The 17,075-nt window shown below is 44.6% G+C and overlaps 1 protein-coding gene across 1 annotated transcript in view; it reads right to left on the minus strand.

Moving 5' to 3' along the window:
- FRMPD3 (FERM and PDZ domain containing 3) overlaps window positions 1-16,738 on the minus strand; it is a 47,462-nt gene extending 30,724 nt beyond the window's left edge. Inside the window, exons 1-7 of the mRNA XM_069100443.1 lie at window positions 16,641-16,738; window positions 16,325-16,432; window positions 11,752-11,883; window positions 6,548-6,667; window positions 4,144-4,280; window positions 1,221-1,347; window positions 553-642 (exon numbers count right to left, since the gene is read on the minus strand). Of these exons, the coding sequence (XP_068956544.1) occupies window positions 553-642; window positions 1,221-1,347; window positions 4,144-4,280; window positions 6,548-6,667; window positions 11,752-11,883; window positions 16,325-16,429 (711 nt within the window). The 5' untranslated portion in view covers window positions 16,430-16,432; window positions 16,641-16,738. The remainder of the gene's footprint in view (window positions 1-552; window positions 643-1,220; window positions 1,348-4,143; window positions 4,281-6,547; window positions 6,668-11,751; window positions 11,884-16,324; window positions 16,433-16,640) is intronic.
- Window positions 16,739-17,075: the final 337 nt, after the last annotated feature.

Here is a 17,075-nt window from a genome sequence, read left to right on the forward strand (position 1 = left end):
AGGTAATGGCTGATCATGGCTTAATGTGCTCCATGCCCCCAACCCCAGCCCCTCAGATATATTTGCTTCTCTTAAGGGATTCTGGATGCTTTGAATCAAAGGAGTCACTTAGGGTAGCCCAGTATGGTAGATGGTTTTTGGGTAAGCAGGCCAGTGGCTACCTGCTTAGGCAATGGATAGGACCAGCCCCTTGCTAAGTGATACTGAAGGCTTCCTGGGCCTACCAAGGCCTAGCTCTATGTTGGCCCCTCTTCCTAGATATTGTTATCAACTTCGTGTCAACACCTTGTTAAATGGTCTTTAACCAGCACACCTTGAGAACATGGCAAGTACCCAAGCCCAGTGTGCAAGATGAGATTAAATGTGGTATGATATGCACTAGCATAGGTCCAGTTCTTAGGGGGCCACCCCAGGCTTGCTGGGCCTGGATGGATGTACCCAGGAACAAGGGAGGGGAAATCCCTTCTGATATCTCCCCTGGTGACCTGCTCTAAGGCAGGCCCCTTGCCCCCCATCCTCCCCACCTCCAAGTACCCTACCACCTCCACTCACCAGGCCCACAGTGTTGAACAGGACGCCTGTGAAGGTGGGAAGTTCATTCAGAATCCGAAGGTACTGAAGCTTTGCCTGCATCTGGGAACCCTACAGGATAACAAGCCCCATGACTGCTGGGCCTTGGGAAAGAGGAGGTTAATGTGGGATGGGCAAAGTGAGCCCTTGCCCAAGTGGGGCACAAGGCTCCAAGGCAGGGAACAAAGATGGCCAAGTCTCTTTGGTCCCTTTGGCGTCCCTTGCTCTCCTGCCTCTCTGTCTCTTCTCCTCCACCATCCAGGGCCCCATGCCCTGATGTCCTTTGGCCTGTAGTATCCCAGTTAGGGTGGCCCTCCCCGCAGGAAATCATTCCTGTCCCACAGACACACTCATTCATATCCTGGGGTCTCTGACTCTAGATCTAACCTCCCCACATAGGCCTGAGGTAGAGGGGCCAGTTACTTTCCTGGAGCTGCCCAGGCCCTATGGAGGTTCTCTTTGTACCAAGACCACAGAAGAAATGGGTAGTCCCTTTGCTTCAGGGTCCTGACTGTGCCAAATGAATGTCTCCTGAAGGCAGTGCACCCAGGGAAGTACCATCCCTGAGTCCATCTCCGAAGCCACACGTGGCAGCCCAGAGGCCAGTGGTGTCTGAGCAGAGCACTTGGTCGCCAGCCTGCCCTGGGTACCTTGGTGCCGCTGGGGGGATGGGCTTGGTGTGCCTTCAGTTGCTGGGAGAGTGATTTCCGAAGGTTTTTCTCTTTGATGCTCTGTAGGAGGGAGGGAGGAAGAAAGGGTTCCAGGCCCCACTCCTTCCTAAAAGCAGAAAAGGAGGAAAACAGTGAGATATACAGGAGAGAGACAGAGACAGAGAGATAGGAAGAGACAGAGACAGAGAGAGGGAGAGGGAGAGAAAGAGAGAGGGGAGAGAGAAGAGAGAGACAGAGAAAGATAAAGAGACAGAGAAACTGAGTAGACAGGGTAGTGAGAGAAGATAGGTGGGGGAAAGGGGAATAGAAGGTCCTAGCCATAGAGCAGAAAGGACCTTCAGATGCCATCTTGTCCATCCCTCTGAATTTTGCAGCTGAGAAAACTGATGCCCAGGGAAGTTACACATACCTAGTCCAAACTTCTCATTTTGCAGATGGGGAAACTGAGGCCAAGTGAGGGAAGTAACTGACCCAAAGTCACATGTAAGATCATTGCTCTGGACCTGGTGCGGACCTCAGAGGTCATCTGGTCCAACCTCCTCATTTTACAGAGGAGGAAGCTGAGGCCCAGGGAAGGGACTTGACCAAAGTCACACAGGTAAAAGTGGCAAAGGTATGATGTGAGCCTGAGGGATAGGATTGCAAGTAAGATGGATAAGAGAGGCCAGAAGGCAAAGAGGGAGATTTGTAATGAGGAAGGCATGTTCTAAGGCACTGCAGAACCCCACAGGGCTGGGCTGCAAATGAGAGCCTTCATCACCAGCCCTGGCCCCCAAACTCGCCTCCTTCTGACCCTGAGCATTTAGTGTCTCCACCACTTGTTGGCTGGGCACTTAACATTTAATAATAATGACAATAATGAGCCCTTGTGTGGGAAGAGCACTCTGTGGTTTACGTAAGAGTCATCTTTTAGCCATGATCCTGACAACAATCCCTTGTGGGAGGTGACTAAGGATTTCTTTTGTTGTTTGGATTCTGACCTATGATTTCACTGGTTGTGAGGAAAGTCCTCTTACCAATGGTGATCAAAACCTCATCTGGAACTTACCACCTTAACAGAGTTACCTGGGTCACTGAGCTCAAATTAGTTGTCCAATATCAGGGCCAGTGTGTCACAGGTAGGCCTTGAACCTAGGTCTTCCAACTCCCAAGCAAGCTACCCACTAATATGCATTTAATGATTCTGTTCATTTTACAAGTGAAGAAACCTAAGTGATATGATGAAATGATTTGCTCAAGGTCTCATGGTCATAAAAGTTGGGTAAACAAACTCCCTCATTTTATAAAGGAGGAAACTGAGGCCCAGAGAAGTGAGGTAATATGCCAAGACCATAGATGTTAGAAGTAGGATTTCAACCCAGATCCTCTGACTTCTTCCATGGTGTCTGTCTGCTTCCTGTGAGTCAATGGTGAATGAATGATGGATAGAGTTCCACTCAAGCTCTGGATACATCTCTCCTAATTAAGTGCTTTTTGGTTTCAATTATGCTACCTCTAGTTTGCTGAAACTAGCTCTTGGAGGGCAATCTTTGTATCCCCAGTGCCTAACATATGGGGTGGGGGAGGGGCACTAAATAAGTGCTGATTGCAGGGGAGACCCAGAAGGGAGAGGGTGTGACCTCTGCAGATGGGTCACCTAGTCATTCCAGCTATACTCTTGCCAACAGGTACATAACACTTCTTGTCCTTGACCCTAGCAAGTGGTGTGATGCTTATGGGGGCACCACCCACCATTGCATAGAAATTGTACCTATTACGGATGGCGCAACAAATTGTGGTACATGAATGCAATGAATGAATAAATGGAATGAATGAATGAATGAACAAATGGATGAATGAAAAAAACATTTATTAAACACTTATATGTTGACTACTAAATGCTGGGAATACAGATAGAAAAACCAAGACAATCTGCTCTCCAGGAGCTCACGATCTCATTGGAGGAGAGAATGCATATCAGAGTTCAGCAGTAGGGTGGATGGAAGGGTTTGGAAGCCCTAATATAGCAACAGGGCAGGTGGCAAGGTCCAGGGGTCCCTTTAAGGGTGCATCAGCAGGTCAGAAGGCGAATAGGAAGGCCTGGCAGTCCTCCCTGTCACCAAAAGGATAGGAGTTGATGGCTCTCAGTTTATCCATGTTGTATGAATGCTGCTCCAAAGATGGAGTCTGGTTGCCCTGGCAGCAGGGGACAGGGAAAGGGACCCCTATGGTAGCTGGATGGAATATTACTGTGCTCAAAGGAAAAATGAATATATGGAGTTATGAGAAATAGAGGAAGTAAGCAGTACCAGGGATAATTAAAATAATGTAGAAAAATAACAGCAAATTAGTAGCAACTAAACATTGGTTTCTTTTTGCTTTTTGGAGGGCAATTGGGGTTAAGTGACTTGCTCAAGGTCACAGGGCTAGTTTTTGTGTGAAGTGTCTGAGGTTGGATTTGAACTCAGGTCCTCTTGACTCCAGGGCCGGTGTCTATTCACTGTGTCACCTAGCCACCCCCTAAACATTGTTTAATTACTTTGTCTAAGAAACTTGGCCTGGCAAAGGAGTTGAGAAAAAGACATCTCACTCCCTTCTTGGTAAAAGCAGAGGACTATGGGATACTGCATATATCATATCAATTGTCTCTGCTGGATTGTTTTGCTGTTTTTTTTTTCTTTGCTGTAAGATTACTTAGGGGATAGGTAGTGATGATGGTGGTGAGGGGACAGATTATGAAATGAAGGTAATATAAAAGAGAGTCTACCTCAATTGACCTAGTTACTCTCAGTCTCCTTTGCCCAATGCTCTACACTCTTGCTGGCATTTCTCCTAATTCCTTCTCTTGCCTATACAATGCCCCACCCCCGCCTCTTCCCCACCCCTCCCCCCATCTCCCCGAAGACCTCTCTGGACAACTCACTCCACATTCTTGAGGGAGAATTTTTGGCTGGGTCGTGCGGCGGAAACAGTGATGTAGATGTGAAGCGCTGCAAGGACTAAAAGCATCTCAGGCTTGGGGTCCATTCCAAAGCGCTCCCGGATGACGTCATTTCGGCTCTGGGAGAGAGGTGAAGGAGGCCCTGAAGTCAGGCCCGACCCTGCCTCCCCACCCCCTCAACCCTTTCACCTCCAGTAGAAACAATTCAAACCTATTCCTAAAATTGGCTTTCCATCCTATGTAGTGCAGAAGCTGCTTGCCCAGAGTCAAAGTTAAAGCACCAAGTTGCTTTCAACATATTAGAAATGAGAAAGGGTCAGGATGAGAGCAAATCTATTGTTATGTTAAATTGTGGGAGAATAGTCAAGGCCCCAGTGGCTTTTTCTTGGGCTCTCATCAAGGTTTCCTTTTACCCATCATTCCTAAAAGTCTATGCCCCCTCCTCCCTCCCTTTCCTACCCATAGCTCTCCTGGCAGAAGGTGCCCTTATCTCCTATGGGCAGCTTAATTGGATACTTTGGCCTCCAACCCCTGTCCTGCTCAGCAGGGGTTCCAGGGCTGTGGGCCTCTTCGAAGCTGGCACCAAAGGCAGCCTGCAAGTTTCCTCCCCACCTTCAGCTTCTCTCTTCCTTAAAACTTCTTTGCTTCCCATGCCTAAAGGAACAAGTTCTTTAACTACAAACATACCATTGTATCCACTCTGCTCAGGAGGGGTTATTGGTGGTCCTCCTATCACCATGGCCCACCTCTTCTAGCTTAGGGTCACATGGAAAAAGGCCTTAGGGGACACCCACCTTGGAGCCATAATGCCCATGCTAAGGACATCTTGTCCAACTTACAGCTCTCTTCCTAGGTGGCCGGCTTTCTTATCGGGGAAAATGGAGGCCCTCTCTCTCACCATCCTACCACCCGCCATCAATATCCCTATTTCCCTGGGATCTGTGCTAACCACCCACCCACCTAGCCCTATTCCTCTGTCTTGACATCTTCAGAGGGAAAAGAAAGCCTTTCCAAAGGCCCTTGACCCAGAGTGTGGACTGTGGAGAAGGGTGAAAGGGGAGCAGGGGCAGCCCTCTTTCCCCAACCTGCACATGTGAGCAAAGGCAATATTGGTTGGAGACAAAGATGCCACTAAGCATGGGGGAACTTGTTCCATTTTTGTCCCTGTATCCTACCAGAGAGCCTGGCATAGAGCAGCCCTGCAGCAAATATTTGTTGAATGACCTGCTGACCATGTTAGTTCCTGCCTTTCGTTCAGGTGATGATGGGACTGGGGAAGCACCAAAGGGTCAAGGGTCAATCTTAAATGATAAAGCTTGAGACAGATATAATTGAAGGCTAGTTTTCATTAGAGGGGAGGATACTACTTGCCATCTGTGCCCAAATCCCCAGGATTAGGCCTAGGAGGCCACCTTGGAAACCTGAAGAAATCAGTTTAGGGAAAGGAAGGAAATGAAGGAGAGGGGAGGTTGCTATCTGATGGTTGAGACTTTGTGACCTTGAGAACTGGTATGCAACAAAGACAGCCTCTGCTTATGGTGGCATTTGGACTTTGTTTGGGGCTAGATCTGTGGTTTCATTAGCATAGGGAACTCCTGGAAAGTGAACTCCCTCTGCTCATGCAGGTTGACACCCCCTCTGTAACTTAAGAGTCTTAGAGAGTTGCTTATAGCCCAGAGAGGTTAAGGGGATTGCCCAGGGTCCCAGAGACATTTGGTGGGACTTGAACCCAGGCCTTTCTGGCTCTGGGATCCATCAGGCAAGACCTTATGTGATTGCATGTGCCGGACAGAATGGGGCTGCCTGGAAGATGACACCATTTATGAGAACCCAAGGAAGAGTGGCAGAGGCTTTGGCTATAGGACAAACTCCATTGAACATATCTGAATAATAGATTTCTTTTTCTTTTACCCTATCTCATGTCTAATATGATGAAAATAACTTGGTGCCTTAAGTTAAGATTATGGGCACCATGCAGAACAAGGTGGGATATTAGGAGCCGTTAGGGCAATCGAAAGCATTCCTTGCTCCTTGGAAGCCAATCTCTAATCTCTGTCCCAATGGCCCTCGGTGCCTCTGGGTGGGAGGCAAGAGAATGACCTAGCCGGAGCACAGGGGAGCTTCCCTCCCCCAGGGGCTAGTTTTGTTTCTTTCTTTTCTGCATAGCAGTCTGGGCACTGGCAGTTCCCACCGAGCTGGGTAGCAGAGACTCCTACAGGACTGAAGCCAGTCATGCTGCCCCAGTGGAAAGACCAGAGGAGAAGCTTGAGAGGGCTAGGACTAGCTAGCTGCTTGTCTACTCTGTGGTTCTGTTGGGCCGCCTGCTGTCTTGGTGTGTTCACTCTCTGCTTGTGCCCTTGCCAGGACCCCAGCCTACTTCTCTTACCTGGATATACAGGTACTCAAAAGCAGCAGGATCTTGGCGCAACAGTTCCACGGGGTCTTTGGGAAAGAAGCTCACTCGGAAGAGACATCTCATACCTTGGTAATGTGTCCGCTGGACCACCTGAGCAGAGAGGAGAGGAGGAGTCAGGAAGGAGTGGCATAGGAGCGAGGCAGGGCTGGGGGGCCCATCTAGCCCCTCTGGGGTCTCAGGCAGGGGGCACTGGAGCCAACTGGAACAGGATTGTTGGAACCAGGCAGAACCAGCTCACGAGAGCCCGATGTCAAATGTGTAGTGGGAACACTTAACAACCTAGAATTATATTAGCAAATGCTACAAATCAGGGTCTGACTTATTCATCTAGACTTAAGAAAGTGACCAAGAAAATGTTAGCAATGTAGATGACACAGGAAAGTGTGTACTGCATCCATTTGTTCCCTGAGAGCTCGTTGTTAAATGGTTTCTTTGCTAACTGGGCAGATCTGAGCTACACTAAGAAGAAAGAAAGGGCAAGTGCCAGAGGAGCCAACAGGTCAAAGAATCACAGATCCAAAGCTAGATCCAAAGCTTTGGCTTGGGAGGCCAAAGATCTGGGTTCAAATCCTGTCTCTGCCGCATTCTATCTGTGCAGCCTTGGTCAAGATCCTATTTAGAGTCATAGGGATCTCAACTCTTGAGTAACTATAATAACGAGCAGCTGAATCAGGATGCAAACTCAGGTAAGTTAGACTGGCTTGGGAGGTCAAAGACCTGGGTTCAAATCCTGTCTCTGCCACATTCTATCTGTGTAGCCTTTGTTGAGATCCCACCTAGAGTCTTTGGATCTCAACTCTTGATTCACTGTAATAATAAGCAACTGAATGGGGATTCGAACTCAGAAGTGGGGATTGAAACTCAGGTCTGGGGACCCAACTCATGCCTGCCATAGCAGTTTGGAATCAAGTCACAAAAATGACAGCAAAAGTACATAGTGTCAGCAGTAGTACATGCTATCTGAGAACTTTCTTCTTCACTAGCTAGACCTAAGCCATGGCACATCAGGAACCCTACCTTAGGGCCTTCACTTCAGACCTCAATAATACCCAGTGGGCATAGGGTGACCTGATTGAGAGAGTTTATTTTAAATCTTCTCCAGTAAGCAAAAAGCCTCTTGGGGAGGCTGGGCTGCCCACCTTGTGGTTTTCCAATGGTCCCTTTAGTCTTCATTGGCTGAGAGCTAGAGGGAACCCCAGAGGCCCTCTAGTCCAAATTACTTGTTTTATAGATGAGGAAACTGAGGCCCAGGGAGCTTAAGGTGACTTGCCCAAGGTCACACATAGGATTCTAGAGCTGAAAGGAACCTCAAAGACCATCTAGTACATCCCTCCTTATTTTACCCCAAAGGGAAACTGAGGGCCAAAGAATTGAAGGTGATTTGCTAAAGGCTAGAATTGTAGATTGCAGCTAGAAGGGATCTCAGAAGCCATATCAGTGATCTCTCAAAGACCATGGAAAATAGTCAATAAACATTTAAGTCCCTACTATGTGAAATAGGCCAGAAGATGGCTAGGGAAGGACACATAATCCTGAGAGTCCACAAAGACATAAGAATGATGTCTCTATAGGCTGGTGAGCTTTCCATCAACTGGCAAAATCCTAGAATAGATTCCTAAAGGGACAGTTAGTGATTATCTACAAAAGGAAATGGTACTTGACAGAAATGGCTCATTAAGAGCTGTGTTAGACCAGTCTCATTCCCCTATCCTGGGAGATCCAGGGAATGTTCTAAATGAGTTTGTCCTGAAATCGACATAAAGTCTCTCATGCTCTCCTTGAGACCAGACAACGTTCCATTAGGTGGGTTGGGAACTGGCTCATTGACATGAACCCAAGAGTAGTTAGCAATGATATCATGTCAGCTTGAATGAGGACCTGTAGTGGAAAACCCTAGGGAACTGTACTGTGTAACATTTTTATTAATGACTTGGACAAAAGCCAATTTGATTGCTTATCCAATTAGCAGATGATACACAGCTGGGAGAGATTAAAACAACTGAGAGTTCACCTCACACCCAGCAAATTGACAAAGATGGGAAAAAATGGGAATAGTCAATGTTGGAGGGGCTACAAGAAGCAGGCACACAATATTCTGCTAATGGAGCTGTGAGTTGGGCCAACCATTTTGGAAAATCATCTGGAATTAATTATTTGAGAAAAGTGTTTTAAATGTTCATAGCATTTAAATACCCAATGACCCCAATACTGGGTATATGCCTACAAGAAGGTGCTACATGTGCCCAAAAATTCATGGCAACCCTTTTGGGGGTGGCAAAAGCTAGAAACTAAGAGGGTGCCTGTTAATTTTGGAATTGGTGGACAAAATATTGTATCTGAATGTGATGGGTTATCATGCTGTAAGAAATGACAACTATCAGGAGTTCAGGGAATCATGAGAAGATTTTATGATCTGATGCAAAGTAGAGTAGCCAAAAGAAAAAGCTTAATGATGACAGGCACATCAATGAAAAAAAAACACAGAAAAGAAGAAGTTCAGCTCTTTAGTAATAATGTAATAACTGTAATAACTAATAAATACTGTAATAACAATCTTGATTTCAAAGAATATACAACAAAACATTCTTCCTCACTTCTTGGTGGAGAGATAGAGAGCACAAGGGCAGAAATGTGCATCCTTAGAGCAATATGGAACTATGCTCAAAGGGCTATAAAATGTGCATACCCTTTGACCCAGCAATACCACTACTAGGTCTGTATCCCAAAGAGATCATGAAAATGGGAAAAGGACCCACATGTGCAAAATCTTTATAGCAGCTCTCTTTGTGGTGGCCAAGAATTGGAAATTGAAGGGAGGCCCATCGATTGCATAATGGCTGAACAAGCTGTGGCATATGAATGTGTTATAAGAATGCTATAAGGAATACTACTGTGCTATAAGAAATGATGAATAGGTGGACTTCAGAAAAACCTGGAAAGACTTATATGAACTGATGCTGAGTGAAGTGAGCAGAAACAAGAAAACATTATACACAGTAACAGCCACAGTGTGCAATGACTGATTTTGATAGACTTGTCTCTTCTCAGCAACGCAGGGACCTCAAACATTTCCAAAGGACTCATGATGGAAAATGCCATCCACATCCAGAGAAAGAACTATGGAGTTGGAATGCAGAGTGAAGCAGACTATTTTCTTTTTTTGTTTTGTTGTTTTTTTCTTTCTCACATGGTTATAATTCTTCTATACAAAGTGACTAATGTGAAAATATGTTTAAGAGGAATGTATATGTTAGGGGCGGCCAGGTAGCACAGCGAGTAAGAGCACCAGCCCCAGAGTCGGGATGACCTAGGATCGAATCTGGGCTCAGACACTTAGCACCCACCCAGAAACACCTGGCCGTGTAACCTTGAGCAAGTTACTTAACCCCGATTGCTTAAAAAAAAATAGGAATGTATATGCAAAGCCTATATCAGATTGTAGGCCGTCTTAGGGAGAGAGGGGGGAGGGAAGGGGAAGAATTTAAAACTTATGGAAGTAAATGTTGAAAACTATACATAAATAAATTAAATTAAAAAAAAAGAAATGTGCATCTTTGGTCAGATATGATCACTGCATCTGTTGTTTTTGCTACACACACACACATATATCTGCTGTTCTTTGTTATGAGAGGGATTAATTACATCTGAAATGACTGATATAAAAGCAAAAGGCATCAATAAAGCTTACCAAAAAAAAAGGCCCAAAGGGGGGGGGGGGGGGGTGTATAACTAATATGTCACATGACTTCTTTGAAAAGATCTAATACACTGGACCAAACCAAAAAGATGCCATCCAACAGAGATCAATGTAAAATTTTGTACTTGGAGTCAAAAAATCAACTTCTCACATGTGAAGACAGGGGAGATAGATGTGGACTCAATAGCCATTCCAACAGAAAAGGTCTAGTGGACCATAATCTCAATAAGAATCAACAGGAAAAGCATTAATAAATTTGGGAGTATCCAGAGGTAGACAGGAAAGGACAATGGAGGGCTATTCGAGGACAGGGTGAAGGAACCGAACATATTTAGCCTGGAGAAGAGAAGGCTTACCTAGCTAGGACAATATCACAGTCTTCAAGTGTATGAAGGGGAAGAGAGATTGGACTTATTCTGGTTAGCCCCAGTGGGCATGGAATAATGGTGGGAACATGCAGAGAGAGGCAGATTCAGGACTGTTCTCAGCAGGCTGCATTAAGATAAGAAGTTGTTGACTACCTTTTAGTGAGCTTCAAAGTAGAGGTTGGAGGGACCACTTGCATGAATGAACAAAAGCTTTTGTCAAGCACTTACCATGTTCCAAGAATTGTGCCAAGTTTGGGGGCTAATTCTAATAGAGGGAGACAGTCCCGCTCCAGAGCATATGGGAAGGCCCCATTGCCTCTTCTTTAATGTCATTTTTACTTGTTACAAATGTTGTAGAAGTGGGGCGGCTAGGTGGTGCAGTGAATACAGCACCAGCCCTGGAGTCAAGAGGACCTGAGTTCAAATCCAGCCTCAGACACTTAACACAAAAACTATCTGTGTGACCTTGGGCAAATCACTTAACCCCAATTGCCCTCCAAAAAGAAAAAAAAGAACAAATGTTGTAGAAGAGACACCTGTACAACTATAAGTTGAACTAGATTAATGGTATCAAATTCAAATAGTAAACTCTATGAAAGTATCCCTGCAGCTACATGTTGACTTAGAAAACCACATATTAACATCAGCTATGCTCTATTACATTTTCATTTATTTTATTAAATATTTTCCATTCTATTTTAATCTGGTTTGGGCCCACTAGGGAGTGTTGCCTAAAGGTGGCCTGTTTGCCATCTCTGCACTAGATAGTTTCTGAACTTTTGTCCAACTGTGGGATTTTTTTTTCATTCTAAATATTATAGCTCTGCTGAGGGAATCTCATAGGTAAGTAGATTAGAGAAATGCCTATCTTTCCTAACTTGGTTCCCTAGGCAAACCCGAGAATTCCTTAGGTCATTCCCCTCCCACCTCCATACCCACCCTAAAAATCCACCTAGAAATGGGATCTCCGTGGTCTCCTAAGGGTAGATGGGATACCAATAGGCTGCTCACTGGAACTCTAGGAACAAGATTCCAAGACTGGCTGCTCTCCTCAGGCCCACTTTTCCAGGTGGGACCCTATACAAGCCACAACAAGAGGGGTCACTTACATGGGCCAGGGGCTGCTTGTCCTGGAGAAGCAGGAACTTGTGGCTTTGCTCTGGGCTAGCATACTCCAGGACGAGAGCAAAGTGTTCGATGTACCTTAGGGAGAGACGGTCCTGTAATGTCACCATCACATCCTGAGGAAGACAAGATAAAAGCCTGAGGGTTCAACCTTCACCTATTCTGCTGTTCTAATAATTAAATTCCTGGAATAGGGAAGAGAGAAAGAGAGAGAAAGAGAGAGAGAGAGAGAGAGAGAGAGAGAGAGAGAGAGAGAGAGAGACAAGGAAGGAGGGAAGGAGGGAGGGAGGGAAGGAGGAAAGGAAGGAAGGAAGAATGGAAGAGAAAGGCCCAAGAAAAGAGATAGACAGAAGGTTATAGAGAGGACACTAAGCCTTCTCTGATGAAACTGGCCCCATGAAGCAGGATCCAGCTAGTGACCCTGGCCACTTAGTTGTCATAGCCAAGGATTCTGCCCATCATTAAGTGCTCTGAGCTCTAGACAAGCACATAAGCCTAGGGATAGAGTGGCACTCAGAGGCATGAAAAAGACTAGCTTAGGAACAGAGATAACAGGCCAGAGCAAGGAGCTTTGGGCAAGCTAAAAGGCCAAGAGCTGAAACATCCCCTTTGCTGCCCACTGGGAACTGTTTAGTCAACTGAATGTTTAGGGTAGATGCTGGAAAATATCATCATGTCACATATTAGTTGTTGCGGGGCAGGTGCTGCTAGGAATTGCTAAAGGGAGTTTCCTCACCAGGAGCTCTCTTAGCCCAAAGAAATCACAGGTGCAGACCATTACACAGGTAAATCATAACCAAGCCAATGTTGCTGGAGCTGAGACAGGGGCAGATGAGATTTTCAGCCCATTTAGCACTGGGAACCTGGACAGCCAAGCCAAGCGTTGCCAATGAAAGTTACAAGCTTAATGGTTCCCGGGCCATGCTGTCAGCTCACCCAGGCACCTCTCAAATACAAGTGCCTTGGCAGCCTGTCAAAGTGCCAATGAGCAGCCAACTGCACCCGCTATGGAGTGGCAGCCAGAGCCATGACCAGAGGCCGCACCCTGCCTCTGACCAGAGGCAATGGTTAACAGGAGGTTGGGGGAGTGCAAGGAAAGAAAACCAGGGAAAACATCCAATGCCACAGAGACTCAACAGCACAGTCATAGGTGCCGAGGCTAAGAAATCTAGAGCTGGAAGGGACCAACCCTCTTGTTTTACACAGAAAGAAACTGAGGCTTTGTTCAAGGTTCCTGAGATTAGTCAAATTTGGGATTAGTCAACCTCCTCATTTTACAGAGGAAGAAAATGGGGCAACAGAAACCAAAGAGCTCAGAGACCCTTCCCACTCAATATACATATGCATGCAAACTGAACCTTGACCTTGGGGGTGAACAGGCATCCCTTGTTTCAATAAGTTATAGACTATTTGGCCTCTTCCACAGATTGAGGCAAGTATTCAATGATGCCACAAAACTGTGGGAGAGGCCTTAGCTCACATCCCTAGATGTGGAGAAGGCCAAGGAGTTGATCTGAAACTGTCCATTATTCCAGATTATTTCTGGATAATACTGTCCTTCCCTTTACTGTCTCCAGAGTTAGGCCTAAAGCCATCTAGGAAACTCCTGGTTCAATCTGTCTGTATTAGGAGTTCCAGAGGAGCTGACTAACATGGTACAGGGCCTGAAACCCCTCCACCTGCCCCAGGTTTCTCCAGGTTGGCCCAACAGCCATGGGCCACCACAAGGGCCATCAAGGAAATTGTGGCTTTGCTTCCTATCTGTGCCGCTAGGAAGATATTATGTATGTATGTGTGTGTATGTGTATGTATGCATTCTATTCTACTAACCCATATTTACATATATATGCAAACTAATGTTTACTTTAAAATCTAAAATGAACATTTTAATATTTAACATTAATATTTAATAATATATTTAATATTAAAAATAAAATTTTATGTATATATACAAACTGATATACACATACTAAATATGAGTTTGTATATACACAAACTATTTAGTTTGTGTATATATATTAATATGGGTCAACAAAATCATACATACATACATACCTATATACATTCATACAAATATGTGCATATGTATGTATACATCACCCAGTGAACCTATATTTATGTGTGTATGTATGTGTATGTATATGTGTTTATATATGTATATATATACACATATATAATTGTTGTTATACAGTCATTTTAGTTGTGTCAATCCTTTGTAACCTTACTTAGAGTTTTCTTGGCAAAGATACTGCTGTGGTTTGCTATTTCCTTCTCATTTTATAGATGAGGAACGGAGGCAAACAGCATTAAAGGACTTGCCCGGGGTCACACAGGTAGTAAGTGTCTGAGGTCATATTGGAACTCAGAAAGATGAGTCTTCCTGATGCCAGACCTGGCACTCTATCCACTGCACCGCCACCTAGCTGCCAGCATATGTACATACACACAAACTAATCAGTATTGTTTGTATAGTAATTATTTGTATATATACCAACTAAAAATGGGTCTACAGGATGACACATACATATATACATCCATAAAAATGTGTGTATATGTATGTATGTATCACCCTGTTAACCCATTCCAGTTGGTATATATACAAATAATTACTATACAAATAATACTGATTCTTTTGTGGTCCACCAAAATAAGCATACAAACAAAACAGATCTCTTGGTTCCATTTCCTCATCTGTAAAATGAAGAGCACCTACCTCACATTGTTGTAGTGAGAATCAAATAATCATATGTTCAATCATGTAAAAGGGACCAGAGGGAAGAGAATGCTATTTATAAAGCAGGCACTTTGCCAAGCACTTTTATAAATATTATCTCATTTGATCCTCACAACAACCTTGGGAGGGAGGTACCATTATTATCCATTTTACAGTTGAGGAAACTGAGGCAAACAGGTGAAGTGATTTGCCCACAGTTACAAAGCTAGTAAATGTCTGGGGTCTGAGTTGAACTTACATCCTTCTGACTCCAGGTCCAGCATTCTATACAATGTGCTTCTAAAGTACTTATAAACATTATATAAATGTTAAAACATGCTAAAACATTATATAAATGTTAGCTATATTTATCCCTATCAAATTTCAACTTATTTGACTCAAATCAATTTTCTGGCCTATCGAGATTGTGATTGTTGAGATCTTTTCTGATCCTGACTCTGTCTTTTAACTTGTTTGCTATCCCTTCTTGCTTTGCATCACTGGCAAATTTGACAAACATGCCATACAGAGTTAGGTCAGATCCCTGGGGTACTCCATTGCAGACCTCTTTCCAAACTGATCTTGAACCATTAATGACTACCCTTTCAGTCCCAGTTATCCAACCAGTTTTAAAGTCATCTAGTTATACTATCACCTAAACTTACTTCTCTCCAACTTGTCAACAGGACTCTTGACAAATGGTATGCTAAAATCTAGGCAAATTCTACTGACAAGATTCTACTGATGGGTCTAAAAAAAGGAAACAAGTTTGATTTGGTACATGTCTTCCTTGAAGAAATCCTTTTCTGTAACCATTCCCCACCCCTTTCTTTATTTTCAGATCCTAACCATCCCTTTAATAAACATTTTCTACAATTTTTCCAAGTAAAGTCAAGCTCACCAGCCTGTAGTTTGCAGAAGTTAATCTTTTAAGCCTTTTTTGAAAATCCAAACAATGAATATTTGCCCTTCTCTGTTCCTGTGGCACCTCTCTTCTTCTCCATGGTCTTTCAAACATTGCTGACTGAAGGTCTGTCAGAATGGAGGAGTGCCATTTACCTGCATCTGCATGCTTAAATTCAGCAAAGGCAGCTAGCTTCTTTCTTGCTCTCTCCTTACATACCCTGGCTTCCACCTTTCTATTAGCTATTTTGGTCTGTTCTTTCTAGTCCAAATGTCATTCTCTTTGGCAGAGAAAACAAAAGCCAACTAAGAGCTGAGCTGCCTCTCTGCAATCCCCATGCCATCCCCTTGGAGCAGCTGTCCCCCCTTCTTTAATCTGCTGCTTTGCCCCAATCCTTTCATCTTAAAAAAAAACCAAAACAGCAGCACAGTGCTTGTAACATAATAGGCCCTATATACATCTTAGCTATTATTGTTATTATTATAATTTTTACTAGTATACCATCTAAACCAAACACACTCTATTGGGAACAGCTTAATGTCCCTCCCCCATTCCAATGTGCATACATGCCAACAATTTCCTACACCATTCTTCTTGGCACAATTTGGAATCAAAGAACCTGGGTTCAAATCCTGCCTCTGAAATTATCTGTGTGACCTTGGGCCAGTATCTTCCCCTCCCTGGGTCTCAGTTTCCTCCTTGGTAGAATGAGGGAGTTGGATTAGATGGCCTCTGAGGGCCCTTCCAGCCCTAGGTCCTTGTACACACACTCATCCCCATCCCAGACTCCTTGCCACTGAGTTCTGACTGAGATCAATAGCATGGCATGACTGAAGAATGGGTGCCTACAAGTCAGCCAGAGCTACTCTCCTCTTTTTCTCTGCACCGCCCCCCCCCAACCCAGCTGCATCTAGATTTGAGACAAAAGGAGAACCTGTACCTTGACAGTGGTTCGGCCATCAAACGTGAAGGACTTGATCTGTCCATTCTCTAAGAACACCTTCAAGACGTTGGGGATAAGGAGGAGGGCTTCTTTCTTCAACATGTCCTGGAAAAAAGCAGGGAGAGAATGGAGAAGAGAGTGGGGAGGCAAGGTTTCCAAGAGAGAAATGGGATGGGGTGAGAGAAGAGAAAGGAGGAAGAGAAAGACAGAAACAAGCCAGAGCAGATAGGGAGAAAGGAAAGAGCTACAAAGCTAAGATTCCCCTCCATAGGCAGTTACAGCCGAGGGCTGTGGAAGTCAAAGTGCAACTTACTGGATCTTTTTTTGCTTGCCGTGACCTGAGAATTGGACCTTTACAGGACTGAACCTCCACTCAGCCTTCTTAGCAGCTGCTAAGATAAGGGCTGATTCAGGGGCTGAAAAGAGAACAAGGGACCTGTTAAGTTGTCAATGTCCTTCACATGCCACAGATAACTTAGAGACAACTCTGTCATTTAAATCAATTAGCCTGATCAATGGGTATTTATCGAACACCTCCTAATGGCCCTCTGCTTGATCTAAGGCAATTTTTGTGTGCTTGGGGAAAACGTGACTTAGTAGAGTTTGGAGGAAGAGAAACCATTTGTGTGAGGTTTTTTTTTTTTTTTGCCATTATAGCACCTATATTCCCAAATATATCCCCCTCTCTCCTACCCAGTGTTGTAATAAAAAAAAAAAGAAAAACCTAAAACCAGTCCAGCCAAAGTGA

This window comes from Petaurus breviceps, unplaced genomic scaffold, assembly GCF_028583685.1.
Source record: "Petaurus breviceps papuanus isolate PSGF00001 unplaced genomic scaffold, PetGlider_PUasm1.0 400, whole genome shotgun sequence".
Lineage (NCBI taxonomy): Eukaryota > Metazoa > Chordata > Mammalia > Diprotodontia > Petauridae > Petaurus > Petaurus breviceps.